The sequence below is a fragment of the Ailuropoda melanoleuca genome, chromosome 1 (genome assembly GCF_002007445.2).
Source record: "Ailuropoda melanoleuca isolate Jingjing chromosome 1, ASM200744v2, whole genome shotgun sequence".
NCBI lineage: Eukaryota > Metazoa > Chordata > Mammalia > Carnivora > Ursidae > Ailuropoda > Ailuropoda melanoleuca.
Window position 1 is genome coordinate 202,070,401 of NC_048218.1, and position 14,755 is coordinate 202,085,155.

At 37.8% G+C, this 14,755-nt stretch overlaps 1 protein-coding gene across 12 annotated transcripts in view; it reads right to left on the bottom strand.

Moving 5' to 3' along the window:
- TPK1 (thiamin pyrophosphokinase 1) overlaps nt 1–14,755 on the bottom strand; it is a 341,792-nt gene that overhangs the window by 170,739 nt on the left and 156,298 nt on the right. For all 12 annotated transcript variants that reach the window (XR_004619106.1, XM_034638916.1, XM_011228209.3 and 9 more), the window contains one exon: nt 5,983–6,055. Coding sequence is in view for 11 of the 12 variants with exons in the window: in XM_034638916.1 (XP_034494807.1) it covers nt 5,983–6,055 (73 nt within the window). In the remaining variant the exon portion in view is untranslated. The remainder of the gene's footprint in view (nt 1–5,982; nt 6,056–14,755) is intronic.

A 14,755-nucleotide genomic window follows, 5' to 3' on the forward strand; every position in this document is an offset into this window, starting at 1 on the left:
AGCCCATTGGCTAAAATAAAAGTTATTACCAGAGAAGCTAAGTAATGTGCCTGACGTTATAAGGCTAATAAGAGCTAGAGCCAAAATTCAAACCCAGGCAGCCCAATCTCTGTTCTTGGACAGCTATGCCTACAGCCTCCCACGTATGTACATTTACGAAATAGAGCCAGACCTTGTCGTGGAGAAAGTTCTCTACACAACCACACGACTCTCCTGCAGGTGTCATTAATCAGCGTTAATTTGGTCAACCTGTATGTTTTAGAAAAGTAACACCGAAGCAGAAAAGGATGATTTGTGCTGCTTGCCAAAGGAGAGATGGGATTTGATTAAAGGAATATGCATCTGAGAACACTGCTGAAAGAGTATGGCTACAGATACAAGGCAAAAAATGGTACTCTGTCCAAAGAAAGGAGGAATTAATCATTCAAAGATTTGAACTAACATTCTCTGCAAAACTGCATAACTTAAATAAGAGGAGGGGGGCAAAAAGAAGGTGATCCAAAATATAATAAGGAAAAATGACTGTATATATAGAAATCATTAGTTCAACTGTCTTCATAAATACATCTCTAAACGTAATAAAGGTGTCAAAAGATAGTTAAATATTTGCGTAATTGTGGATAAAAGAGACGTTCTGAGGAAAGAGAAAACATACAATGACAAAAAAAATCCTATTAGGTTGTATAAAAATGTTAACAATGTGCTTATAAAAAAGTATAAGGTCAAATTATAATATTTTTATACATGCAAAATATATCATGCATAAAGACTGTTATCCCTCATATACAAATAGTACTCCAAATTGGTAAAGGAAACAACTCCAATAGAAAAAATTGTCAAAGGCTATTCAAACCACACAAGGAAAAGTCACACGAGAAATACAAAAGGCACTAAGTACATGAAAATATGGTAGGTAAGTAATTACTTGTCAAAGAAATAAATATTAAAGCTAGAGTAGGATACTGACACAAGAACTTGTCAAAAATTAGGAGCAAGTGCTGCTAGCCAGAAGAAAAACAAGTACACTCACAGAACACTGGGATCGTGAATGGAATACAGCTAACAGACCAGCAATCCCACTTGAGAATCTATGCTTCAAAGGACAGTACATAGGATATCTGTACAATAACAACAAGGAGAAAAAACTAAATGTTTAATTTTTTTTTAAAGATTTTGTTTATTTGACAGAGAGACAGCCAGTGAGAGAGGGAACACAGCAGGGGGAGTGTGAGAGGAAGAAGCAGGCTCCTAGCGGAGGAGCCCGACGTGGGGCTCGATCCCAGAACGCCGGGATCACGCCCTGAGCCGAAGGCAGACGCTTAACTACTGTGCCNATAAAGGAAGCATGTTTGAAACCCCTCCCTTCCTATATCTCCTCAAGACCACAGAGACCACATGTCAGTCAAAGCATATCAGCAGTTACATGATACAACAGTTTCTTCAAAAGTTCTCAGGAAACTAAAATAAATGACTGATTGGGTAATTAAGAAGGCTGAATATGTGATTCTAGCCTTGAATCAAGGAACACTGACTGACTCAGAGAATAATACATAAATAAACAAACAAAAATATCAAGGGGAAAATCTATAAGAGACATTCCTCATTCTGAGCTAATATCATGAGCCACACAGGGAAGAACTGAGACACCGAGGTAAATGGAGAAACACAAAGATTTTACAGCTCTATCTGCATAGGAAAGCATTATGGAGTAAATTAAGAAAGGCATACCATATGCAATCCTATGGGCCATATGGAATTAAGTGGTGGACTTAAATCTTCCCTACATGTCCAAAATCCAAAGGAATAAATAATTAAGGCCTATGAATATAAAAACTAGTGATCGGTTTGTTGGTATGTAACTTTGCTTGAAGCAGGTCATGTATACAGAGAATCAAAGAGAGACCACTAATAGCTATGTTTTTGTCTTCCTTCTTACATATTACTAATTAAAAACCAAGAATCTACTATGATATCCCTAAAACATCTTTCTCAATGCCTAACACTCAGGCTTTATCAGAACAGCATCAGTCAGACGGTGTGGCAGCCAGCCTCCAAGATGGCTACCAAGGATTCCTGCCATCTAGTATTGACAACATTGTGCAGTCTGATCCCACACTGTACAGGGTTGCTCTGTGTGACTAGCAGCATCTGGCAGAAGACACAGTTAAGATGGTATATCGCTGCTGAAATTAGGTCACAAAAAGACAGCTACTTCTGTCCTGGGCTGGCTGTCTTGCATGCAAGGTCTTCTCAATCCCTTCTCCCCTCCCTCTCTGGAAAGCAAGCTGCCATGCTGTGAGCAGTCCCTTGGCATAGAACTGATGCTTCCAATCACTAACCACTGAGAAATAATAAGCCAGTGAGACCAACCGGCAACCACATGAATAATCTTAGAATTCTGTAGCCCCAGTAGAGCCTCAAGATGACTGAAAAACCCAGCTACATTATAACCTCATGAGAAACCTTGAGCCAGAAGCACCTAGTTAATCAACTTCCATATTCCTTACCTGGAGAAAGTGTATGAGATAAAAATTGTCTGAGGTTTCAAACTGCTAAAATTTAGTATAATTTATTCCACAACAATAGATAACTAATGCATACGGCAAGATCTGGGATATAAAATGCTCTGTTTAAAAGCTGACAAATCAAATACTTTATATTTTGGTGTTCACAGAAATTAGGCAGGCAAACCAATTTAAAGTTTTATATAATCAGGAGTACCTGGGTGGCTCAGTCGGTTAAGCATGTGACTTCAGCTCATGTCATGATCTTAGGGTCCTGGGATTGAGCCCCTTGGGGAGTCCGTTTGTTCCTTTCCCTCTCCTTCTGCCCCTCCCTCCACTCATGCTAGTGCTCCAAGTANGGCCAGCCTCCAAGATGGCTACCAAGGATTCCTGCCATCTAGTATTGACAACATTGTGCAGTCTGATCCCCCACTGTACAGGGTTGCTCTGTGTGACTAGCAGCATCTGGCAGAAGAGACAGTTAAGATGGTATATCGCTGCTGAAATTAGGTCACAAAAAGACAGCTACTTCTGTCCTGGGCTGGCTGTCTTGCATGCAAGGTCTTCTCAATCCCTTCTCCCCTCCCTCTCTGGAAAGCAAGCTGCCATGCTGTGAGCAGTCCCTTGGCATAGAACTGATGCTTCCAATCACTAACCACTGAGAAATAATAAGCCAGTGAGACCAACCGGCAACCACATGAATAATCTTAGAATTCTGTAGCCCCAGTAGAGCCTCAAGATGACTGAAAAACCCAGCTACATTATAACCTCATGAGAAACCTTGAGCCAGAAGCACCTAGTTAATCAACTTCCATATTCCTTACCTGGAGAAAGTGTATGAGATAAAAATTGTCTGAGGTTTCAAACTGCTAAAATTTAGTATAATTTATTCCACAACAATAGATAACTAATGCATACGGCAAGATCTGGGATATAAAATGCTCTGTTTAAAAGCTGACAAATCAAATACTTTATATTTTGGTGTTCACAGAAATTAGGCAGGCAAACCAATTTAAAGTTTTATATAATCAGGAGTACCTGGGTGGCTCAGTTGGTTAAGCATGTGACTTCAGCTCATGTCATGATCTTAGGGTCCTGGGATTGAGACCCTTGGGGAGTCCGTTTGTTCCTTTCCCTCTCCTTCTGCCCCTCCCTCCACTCATGCTAGTGCTCCAAGTAAAAATTAAAAAATTATATTAAAATTAAAAAGTTTTATATAATAATGCAAGCCTGGGTTTTTCCTATAAGTCAAAGACATACCTACTGGGGGAAAAACTGTGTGAATAAATTTTGGCTACAAAACCCACTTTACAATTTTAACTTTAGCGTTTTAAATTCCTTCTTTGCTTTACTTTCTTCACTACACCCCCAGTTTCAGCTTCACTGAAAACCCGGAAGAGGCAGGAGGAAAAAAAAAAAGTGCATTTGAAAGCAGAGATCACCTTCTTTCATTTGTAAAAGACCAGCTTAAAGACTGCTTAAATTGGAGATAATGGCTTATATGAATTGTGTGAGATGCTGCATTAACTTGTCATTAGCATCATTATTAAAACTGCAGCGAAATGCTCACCATGTGTTACATGGGGCAAGTTAGCTATATAAAAGCCATCACTGGTGCCCTCTGGAAACAGATCAGAAAAGTTCAAAGCCATGAGTCCCCATCAATACTTGAAAAAAGTTTATTGTAGTATATAAATTTATAACTATGCAATGTAGGAATTATTAGATGAGCTAATCTTAGTTAAAAACTGAACCTCAATATATATAAATTAACTTTGAGGTTAAAAAAAATTGAAGCAGAAGGTATAAAAGAAATTCATCAAATAGTAGTTAACTCAAAATTGGCCTTTATCCTTGACCTCATTGTACTGCATTTAGAAATTAAGGAGCTGGCTTCCCCTTATTTCCTGTTGTTTCCCCATCCGGGATAGGAATTATCGGATTGACACTTCCAGTTCTGGCAAGCCAGCAGCATTTAAGAGAGGGGGAGAAAAGTCACATCACATCTGGCCAGATCTTCAACTTGTTTCTCAGTCTGCGTGTTCCTGCCTTTCCTGCTGTTTCTTCTGCTTNAGAAAAGTCACATCTGGCCAGATCTTCAACTTGTTTCTCAGTCTGCGTGTTCCTGCCTTTCCTGCTGTTTCTTCTGCTTCCGCAAATATGATTAATATCTATGAATTTGTAAAACTCTGTAAGCAAGGCTGAGGGCTTTCCTTCCCAGAGAGGTTGAGGTATGGAGTTAATGAGAAGTGAGACTGTGGGGAATGAACAGAAAGATGCCAATGTTAAAGTAATTGAGCATGAATATCAAACACTGACTGGGGAACACTCTTCATTTGCTGATGGAGAATCTGATCAGCTGGTGGGCAGCGGGAACATGCCCAGAACTGCTTTCACTGCCAGCCCCAGAATTTTCAAATCATAACAGCCTATGCATTATAAACTTGGTATCTTTGTTTCCCCATCTAGAATCATGCTTTCCTTTTTTCTTTCTTTTTTCCTTTTCCTTCCTTGCCTCCCTCTCTTTCTTTCTTCCCTTCCTATGAAAGGCTTCCTCTTTCTTCTTTCTGAATTTATCTAACTCATGCCTTATAAAGAATTTAAATTTTTATCTCAGTAACTGCTGTTTCTTTTACAAATATGTGTAATTTGCTAATGACAGTTCAGAATAACACAGATGATAGTGCTGTGGCTAGAAGAATCGCTGAGGCTATAATTTTTAAAAACTCTGCATTGTCTTCTAAAACGAGTGAAAGCTTAAATTATTAATTACTGTAACACACTCCTATGTGTCTTCTATCATTCTCAGTTAGATCATATGTACGTGCTTCGTAGTGGCAAGGATCACTGGAAGGTTTGCATGATAGTGATAAAATGAACACCTTAATAAGCTGTGTGTCATTATTAATTTCAAGTTGTAATAATTAGGTTTATTCAGAACAAAGTAATAATAGTTTCAAGAAAACTAAAATTAAAGGAAAAAAACTGTGGTTCTCAAATTCTGGGGACACATAATTATGCACTTTTATAAACATTCATTTACAGGGCTGTTTTTATTAGTTTACAATGCAAAGAATAGACAAAACTTAAAAAAAGTCCATTGGGAACTGTTAAATACAGTGTATTCATTAAAGGAAATTAAAAATGAATTTTGAAAAATATATATTCACTAATGAGGCTGTAGGCAGTAATAGTATATTATTAAATGAGCCTATATAAACTATAAACTCATTTAAAATATATATGCATAAAGTACTAAGCATTAATGAAAATCTGATGGTGACAGAATTACTAAGACTCTGTTTCCACTTACCATTTTCTAAATCTCTATTTGAATGTGTATTATAATTGCTATAATTTTTTTTTACATAATCAAACAAAGAGTTTCTAAATCCCTACGCATACGCCAAGGAAGCCAGAAAGAACATAAGAAAGGCAATCATATGAGATCTTAAATATAAAAGTGTTTATAGTTTACCTTGGCGGCATAATATTCTTTAACTTCAGGCCTAATAGAATCAAAGTCTCCATTGATGAATTCAGGCAAAAAGCTGAAACAAAGAATTCCAAGTAAGTCAACTAATTAAGACTACTTGTTTGTTAACCTTTAAAACTATGCCAAGAGGATGTCTTATACTCTTGTTTTCTATATAGTATGATTAAGAGTAACTCCACATGGGGTACCTGGGTGGCTCAGTTGGTTAAGCAACTGCCTTCAGCTCAGGTCATGATCCCAGGGTCCTGGGATTGAGCCTCCTGTCAGGCTCCTTGCTCAGCGGAGAGCCTGCTTCTCCCTCTCCCTCTGCCTGCTACTCTGTCTCCTTGTCCGCGCACGCGCACAATCTCTCTCTCTACCAAATAAATAAAATCTTAAAAAAAAAAAAAAAGAGTAACTCCACATACTCAACTAATTCATCAACTTAGTCACACTATCAGTCAATGTTTATCCCGCTTTAAAAAATAAAGATTAAAGAAAATTATTGGTTTAAAAAACTCCCAGTCCAGGGGTGCCTGGGTGGCTCAGTCGGTTAAGCATCTGCCTTCAGCTCAGGTCATGATCTCAGGGCCCTGGGATGGAGCCCGCATCAGGCTCCCTGCTCTGCAAGGAGTCTACTTCTCCCTCTGCCCCTCCCCCCTGCTCATTCTTTCTCTCTCATTCAGTCTCACTCTCTTTCANTATCTGCCTTCAGCTCAGGTCATGATCTCAGGGCCCTGGGATGGAGCCCGCATCAGGCTCCCTGCTCTGCGAGGAGTCTACTTCTCCCTCTGCCCCTCCCCCCTGCTCATTCTTTCTCTCTCATTCAGTCTCACTCTCTTTCAAATAAATAAATAAAATCTTTTTTAAAAAATAAAATAAAAACCTCCCAGTTAAAAAACCCTAACACCAAGACACATAATCTTTCTATATTACTTTCTACATACATACAAAACTTTACATTATTGTGCCCTCACATAAGTTCAGAACTTCAACAAATTTGAACAGATGAGAAGGATGATTAGGCATTCTCTGCAGAGCAGGAGTCAGTTCAAAAACATTTTCCAAATGCCCTGTTAACACACTTCTAGAAACAGGAGGTTTCTAGACAGGTTTTAAATACTACACAAGTCACAGTTACCAGGTAGAGGGAGAGAACTCCCCAAAATCAATGTTTATAATTACATCATAATTTTCTTATTTCTCTTCCCCCACCATTTATATTTTTTTAGAACTTTTCCAGAAAGTCTATCTTCCTCTATGTACATAAGCCCTCCTTTACTTTTACATAAAACACCTGCATGACCTGGCAGAATTTCTTCCCACTTAAAACACCTAAGTGTGGAAAAACAAAACTTCCTTGGATTTCTCAGTGCTCCTACAAAAAGTGTTAGCCTCTGGAGCCTCTGAAAAATATTATTATGTAAAGAAGGGAATGTTTACCTTCATCCTCGAGAAATATTCTGCTTTTCACACCCCATGAGAATTAGATTTGCAGGCATTTATCTAGTTAATTGTTCTGATTCAAAAGAATAATAAAACTTCAATATGTCTTCTTAAGAGGGACAAGTTGCTACATAAAAGACTAGATTCCTAGTTAAAAGGAGACTAGAGCTTTAATTCGCTGAGTATTCTATGTCAAAAGAGTGGAAGCCCCAGAACTTGGGGACATCTCTAGGTCATAAAAGCCAAGACACAGTGGTTATCAGGCTCCTAGAGAGATTCTACTGATACACCAATGGGTTGGGGTTAGGATTCAGGGTCATAGAATTTCCACAGAGACTTTTGCAAGAGGGCAGAAGCTGCCACAACCCACTTAAATTTAGGGGGAAAAATCGTATTTCCTCTTCTTTCACTTATGCAGGGTGCAGCTACAAGCACAGGACAACGGACCTGGCTGTCACTGCAGGGCCAAAGGGTAAGAACTAGAGCAGTGGGGACTGAGGTTATTAAGAAACCAGACTCAGAACAACTTATATGTGCACTCAGGATAAAATTAATAAAGATGAACATGAAAAATCCAATACTAACTCTGTTCTTTCATGCAATTTTTTTTCAAGTTTTTAACTTAATTGGAAATATTACTTCTTAGGTCTAACCTCACTAGCTAATCTGTGTTAGATCAACTCTTCTTTGAGCTGTATGTCCGTAGGACAAGTGGTAAGGAGTTCTACCACAATGATCTGTACCATATAAAGTGCTTAGATTTCATCATTGGTTTGCTAACCAATGACGGTAACCTACTGAAATGTTTGTTAATTAATAAAATGGTTAACATTCACTGAATATCAACCATGTACAAAAGACAGCAGTTTATTTCAGAATAATGCAGAATTGGGAAGTACCTAAGTTTTTAAATCACTTGCCTGGTTTCAGTATCTTCCTGTAAACTTTTCTCCTCAAAACCTCCCTGGCCACACAGCCATTATTTCTAATTTCATTTTATACCTATTTAAGTAAATACTTTTTACTCTATCCAAATGAGAACTAAAAATAGACTATTAGGTCTTTCCTCGTTGTTTTTCCTGTTGCAAAAATTCATGGATTTTTGAAGTTTCTTTAAAATATCTCCCTCAAACATTCAACCACCCACAGAACAAAACTCATACAGATCTCAGAATATTATTATTGCTTGCTAGGGTCTGAATGTTTGTGTACTCCTAAAATGCATATGTTGAAATCTTAACTCCTAACATGATGTTATTTGGTGGTGAGGTCTTTTGGAGGTGACTGAGGCAGAAGGAGGGTGTCCTCGTGATTGGGATCAGTGCCCATGTAAAAGAAACCCCAGCTCTCCTGTCCCTTTCACTATATGAGGACACAGTGAGAAGACAGGCATCTATGAAGCAGGGAGTAGATCTTATCATACACTGACCCTTGATCGTGGACTTCCCAGCCTCCTCAACTACAAGTAATAAGTACTTGTTTACAAGCCACCCAGTCTATGGGATTACTTAGAGCAGGCAGCAAGGATGAGGCATTGTTGGAAGGGGGAAAAGGAATCGTTCCTCCAATATCCTCATTATCCTTTGTGAGGAACCAAGGTCCAAGAAGTCAAGTGAATTTTGTATGTGTGGCCAAGTATCCAATCTACTTCACCATGTAAAGCAGCCATTTAAACTAAGGACTCTGGTTCTGTGCAGTACTGAATCATCCAACTTCCTCATAAAACTGACTTTATACGGCTCTACAAATTTTAGTCCCTCAGATATCTAGAATCAATTTGCCCATTTCCAAATATATTGATTTTGACAATAAATAAAAATGAAAAATAAAAACTGATACAAACAGGCAACTAGTGTCTGTCCCCTTAGGATATATAATTTTAAACAGAATTAGGTCTCTTTTATCGCATACTGTGAATCATGAAGGAAAGCAATCCTAGAAATTTACTTATATTTTCATATAAAATATTAACAGGAAAACAAACATATTGATAAAAGATAACTTCGATTAACTTTTTAATATAATTTTCTCCAATATAACATACGTGCTTTAAAAATGAACATGATATAAAATGAACAAGGATGCTTATTTCTAAGAAGGCTCATGCCAAAAATACACCTGATATGCAGGCTGAGTTGACTACAATAATTATAACTTTTTGTCATATAATACAGTAGTGTTTGAAACTTCCTGAAATGTGCTTTTGGACAGAGCAATTAAAAGCCCATCTCACATTTCTGAGGCACCGGTTGCCATGGTACTTGGGCATTCTGAAGAGGTACTTACTGGGGATGACACTTCACAGATATAGAGGTATGATGTTATGATAAAAAGAGTTTACACAGGAAGATTATTTTCGCATCTCTTTGGGGACTGATTGCTTATAGCAGGTGACCAAGGGTCTACGGAATTCTGTCTCCACTGACCATACTTCCGTTCACTGTTGGCATCGATCAGACCAGTACACCTCATCTTGGTATCCTCAATCTACTGGCACTGATTGGTTGGTACTAAAAGGTGTTCCAAATGCTCAATAAATGGTGTGGACTCTTTTGATTTTTACATTTAACTCTTACTATACCTGACACTCACTAATGACAAAATAAAGAGTTCAAAAACTAATTAGTGAGCTAAAGATCTATAGCATGTAATAACCAAGAGGGAAACTGATATATTTAGAAAATATGCCTAAACATGATGTGTTAGCACCAAGTACACAAAGGCTGATAATAATACAATGAAGTAAAAAGGTAGAGGAGTGGGTGGGCGGCAAGAGGAAATGAGAAGAGGATGGGGCAGAATGGGATAGATGGTAGGAAAAAGGGGGAGAAGGGAAGACTAGTGAAGGGGAGGGGAGGAAATGGGGAGAGAGGAGAAGATGGGAAAATAGTAAAAGGGGAAGAGAAAAGACAGGAGAGGGAAGGCAGGGGAAGACAAGAGTGAAAAAGAAGCAGGAGGAAAGAAGCACTTATTACAAACTTATTATTCTTTGCCCACTACTTCTTAGCTTGTCCAAATTATTGAACTTTCCAGAGACTCACTTCTTCACATGTAAAATGAAGATAATTTAGAGTGGTTGTGAAGATTAAGAGTTAATCCATGTAAAGCACTTAGAAAATGCCTGGCACACAGTAAGCACGATTTAAAGCCCATTGGCTAAAATAAAAGTTATTACCAGAGAAGCTAAGTAATGTGCCTGACGTTATAAGGCTAATAAGAGCTAGAGCCAAAATTCAAACCCAGGCAGCCCAATCTCTGTTCTTGGACAGCTATGCCTACAGCCTCCCACGTATGTACATTTACGAAATAGAGCCAGACCTTGTCGTGGAGAAAGTTCTCTACACAACCACACGACTCTCCTGCAGGTGTCATTAATCAGCGTTAATTTGGTCAACCTGTATGTTTTAGAAAAGTAACACCGAAGCAGAAAAGGATGATTTGTGCTGCTTGCCAAAGGAGAGATGGGATTTGATTAAAGGAATATGCATCTGAGAACACTGCTGAAAGAGTATGGCTACAGATACAAGGCAAAAAATGGTACTCTGTCCAAAGAAAGGAGGAATTAATCATTCAAAGATTTGAACTAACATTCTCTGCAAAACTGCATAACTTAAATAAGAGGAGGGGGGCAAAAAGAAGGTGATCCAAAATATAATAAGGAAAAATGACTGTATATATAGAAATCATTAGTTCAACTGTCTTCATAAATACATCTCTAAACGTAATAAAGGTGTCAAAAGATAGTTAAATATTTGCGTAATTGTGGATAAAAGAGACGTTCTGAGGAAAGAGAAAACATACAATGACAAAAAAAATCCTATTAGGTTGTATAAAAATGTTAACAATGTGCTTATAAAAAAGTATAAGGTCAAATTATAATATTTTTATACATGCAAAATATATCATGCATAAAGACTGTTATCCCTCATATACAAATAGTACTCCAAATTGGTAAAGGAAACAACTCCAATAGAAAAAATTGTCAAAGGCTATTCAAACCACACAAGGAAAAGTCACACGAGAAATACAAAAGGCACTAAGTACATGAAAATATGGTAGGTAAGTAATTACTTGTCAAAGAAATAAATATTAAAGCTAGAGTAGGATACTGACACAAGAACTTGTCAAAAATTAGGAGCAAGTGCTGCTAGCCAGAAGAAAAACAAGTACACTCACAGAACACTGGGATCGTGAATGGAATACAGCTAACAGACCAGCAATCCCACTTGAGAATCTATGCTTCAAAGGACAGTACATAGGATATCTGTACAATAACAACAAGGAGAAAAAACTAAATGTTTAATTTTTTTTTAAAGATTTTGTTTATTTGACAGAGAGACAGCCAGTGAGAGAGGGAACACAGCAGGGGGAGTGTGAGAGGAAGAAGCAGGCTCCTAGCGGAGGAGCCCGACGTGGGGCTCGATCCCAGAACGCCGGGATCACGCCCTGAGCCGAAGGCAGACGCTTAACTACTGTGCCACCCAGGCGCCCCAAAACTAAATGCTTAATAATCAGAGGTTAAATAAAATATAATGTCCCCTAATAGGGAAATAGGCAGCTTTAAGATGAGTTGACTTCATCCTAGAGTTGACAACTATCCCAGAGGGAATGTCTACTCCATGTAATTGAGTTAAAAAAAAAAAAAAAAAGTAAGTTCTATGGGGCGCCTGGGTGGCAGTCATTAAGCGTCTGCATTCAGCTCAGGGTATGATCCCAGAGTCTTGGGATCGAGCCCCATATCAGGCTCCTCCGCTGGGAGCCTGCTTCTTCGTCTCCCACTCCCCCTGCTGTGTTCCCTCTCTTGCTGGCTGTCTCTGTCAAATAAATAAATAAAAAATCTTTAAAAAAAAAAAAAGTAAGTTCTAGAGAAATGTATATGCTCTCACCTTGTTTGCAATTAAAAAAAAGTTTTTACATACAAGCTGCACATAATTACTGTATACAACTTGATAAACTTAGAGATAAAGACACACCCATAGAACTATGACCACAGTCTATGTCATAAACATACCCATCACCTCCAAAATTTAACTCCTGCTTTAGTATTAACTTTTATAAGAACTGTTAATATAAGATCATCAGCGTTTTATAGTTCTCACTGTACTAGTCTTTCTCTTCCTTGGTTAAGTTTATTCCTAAGTATTTTATTCCTTTTTGACAACTTTGTAAGTGAAATGGTTTTCCTAATTTCCTTTTCAGATACTTTGTTGTGTGTAGAAATGCAGCTGATTTTTGTGTATTGATTTTGTATACTATAATTTGCTGAATTCATTTGTTTCAACAGATTTTTTTGTTTTTATTGTGCATGTATGTGTGTGTAGTCATTAGGGCTTTAGAGATATAAGATCATGCCATCTGCAAAGAGAGCTAATTTTACTACTTCCTTTATGATTTGGAAGACTTTTATTTCTTTTTCTTGCATAATTGCTTTGGCTAGGATATCTAGTACTATGCTGAATACTAGTAATGAGACTGAGAATCCCTGTCTTCTTTCAGATATTAGAGGAGAAGTTTTCAGCTTTTCACCACTGAGTATGGTGTTAGCTGTTGGCTTTCCATATATGGACTTTATTGTGTTGAGGTAATTTGAGTTTTTAATCACAAAAGGGTGCTGAATTTTGTCAAATGCTTTTGATGCATCTATTGAGATGCATATGTGATTTTTATCCTTCATTCTGTTATTATGGTGTATCATGTTGATGATATGTTGACTCATCCTTGCATAGCAAGGATAGATGCCACTTGGTCATGGTATCTGATTCTTTTAATGTGCTCTTGAATTTGGTTTGCTATTTTGTTGAGGATTTTTGCATACGTGCTCATCAGGGATATTGTTCCATAGTTTTCTTTTGGGATCTCTGGCTTTATATCAGGGTAATGCTGACTTAATTAAAAAAAAAAAGGAAGAAAAAAAATGGAAGCATTCCTTCTATTTTCTGGGAGAGTTAGAGAAGGAATGGATTAATTTTTCCTTAGAAACTTAGAAAAATTCACCTGTGATATCATCTTTTCTGGTCTTTTCCTATTGGAAGGTTTTTGATTACTGATTCAATCTTATTTGTTAGTGATCCGTTCAGGCTTTCTATATCTTTTTTTTTTTAAGATTTTATTTAATCACTGCTTCAATCTCGTTACTGCATATTGGCCTATTTAAGTTGTCAATCTCTTCCTGTTTCAGTCTTGGTAGTTCATAGGTTTCCAGGAAGGCATCCATTTCTTCCAGGTTGCTTAATTTATTGGCATATACTTGTTGATAATAGTTTCTAATGATTGTTTCTATTTCCTTCGTGTTAGTCGTGATCTCTCCCCTTTCATTTTAATTTGGGTCCTTCCTCTTTTCTTTGGATAAGTCTGGCCAGTGGTTTATCAATCTTATTAATTCTTTCAAAGAACCAGCTTCTAGTTTTGTTGTTCTGCTCTACTGTATTTCTGGTTTCTAATTCACTGATCTCTGCTCTAATCAGTTGTCTTTTCATGCGTGGCTTAGGCCTGTTCTTTTGTTCCATCTCTAGCTGTTTAAGGTGTGAGTTTAGGGACTGTATTTTTAGATTTTTCTATTCTTTTGAGTGAGGCTTGGATGGCTATGCATTTCCTCCTTAGGACCGCCTTTGCAGTATCCCATAGGTTTTGGACCAATGTGTTTTCATCCTCATTGGTTTCCACAGATTGTTTAAGTTCTTCTTTAGTTTCCTGGTTTACCCAAACATTCTTAAGCAGGATGGTCCTTAGCTTCCAAGTGTTTGAGTTTCTTCCAAATTTTTTCTTGTGATTGAGTTCCAGTTTCAAAGCTGTGATCACCAAGATAGCATTGTAACTGGCACAAAAACAGACACACAGATCAATGGAACAGAATACAGACTCCAGAAATGGACCCTCAACTCTATGGTCAACTAATCTTTGACAAAGCAGGAAAAAACATCCAATGGAAAAAAGACAGTCTCTTTAATAAATGGTGCGGGGAAAATTGGACAGCTATATACAGAAGAATGAAACTCGACCATTCTCTCATACCATACAAAGATAAACTCTAAATGGATGAAAGACCTCGATGTGAAACAGGAACCCATCAAAATCAGAGAGGAGAACATAGGCAGTAACCTCTTCGACAACAGCCACAGCAACTTCTTTCACGACGCATCTCCAAAGGCAAGTGAAACCAAAGCAAAAATGAGCTTTTGGGACTTCATCAAGATAAAAAGCCTCTGCACAGCAAAGGAAACAGTCAACAAAACAAAGAGGCAATCCATGGAATAGGAGAAGATATTTGCAAATGACACTACAAATAAAGGGCTGGTATCCAAGATCTATAAAGAACTTCTCAGACTCAACA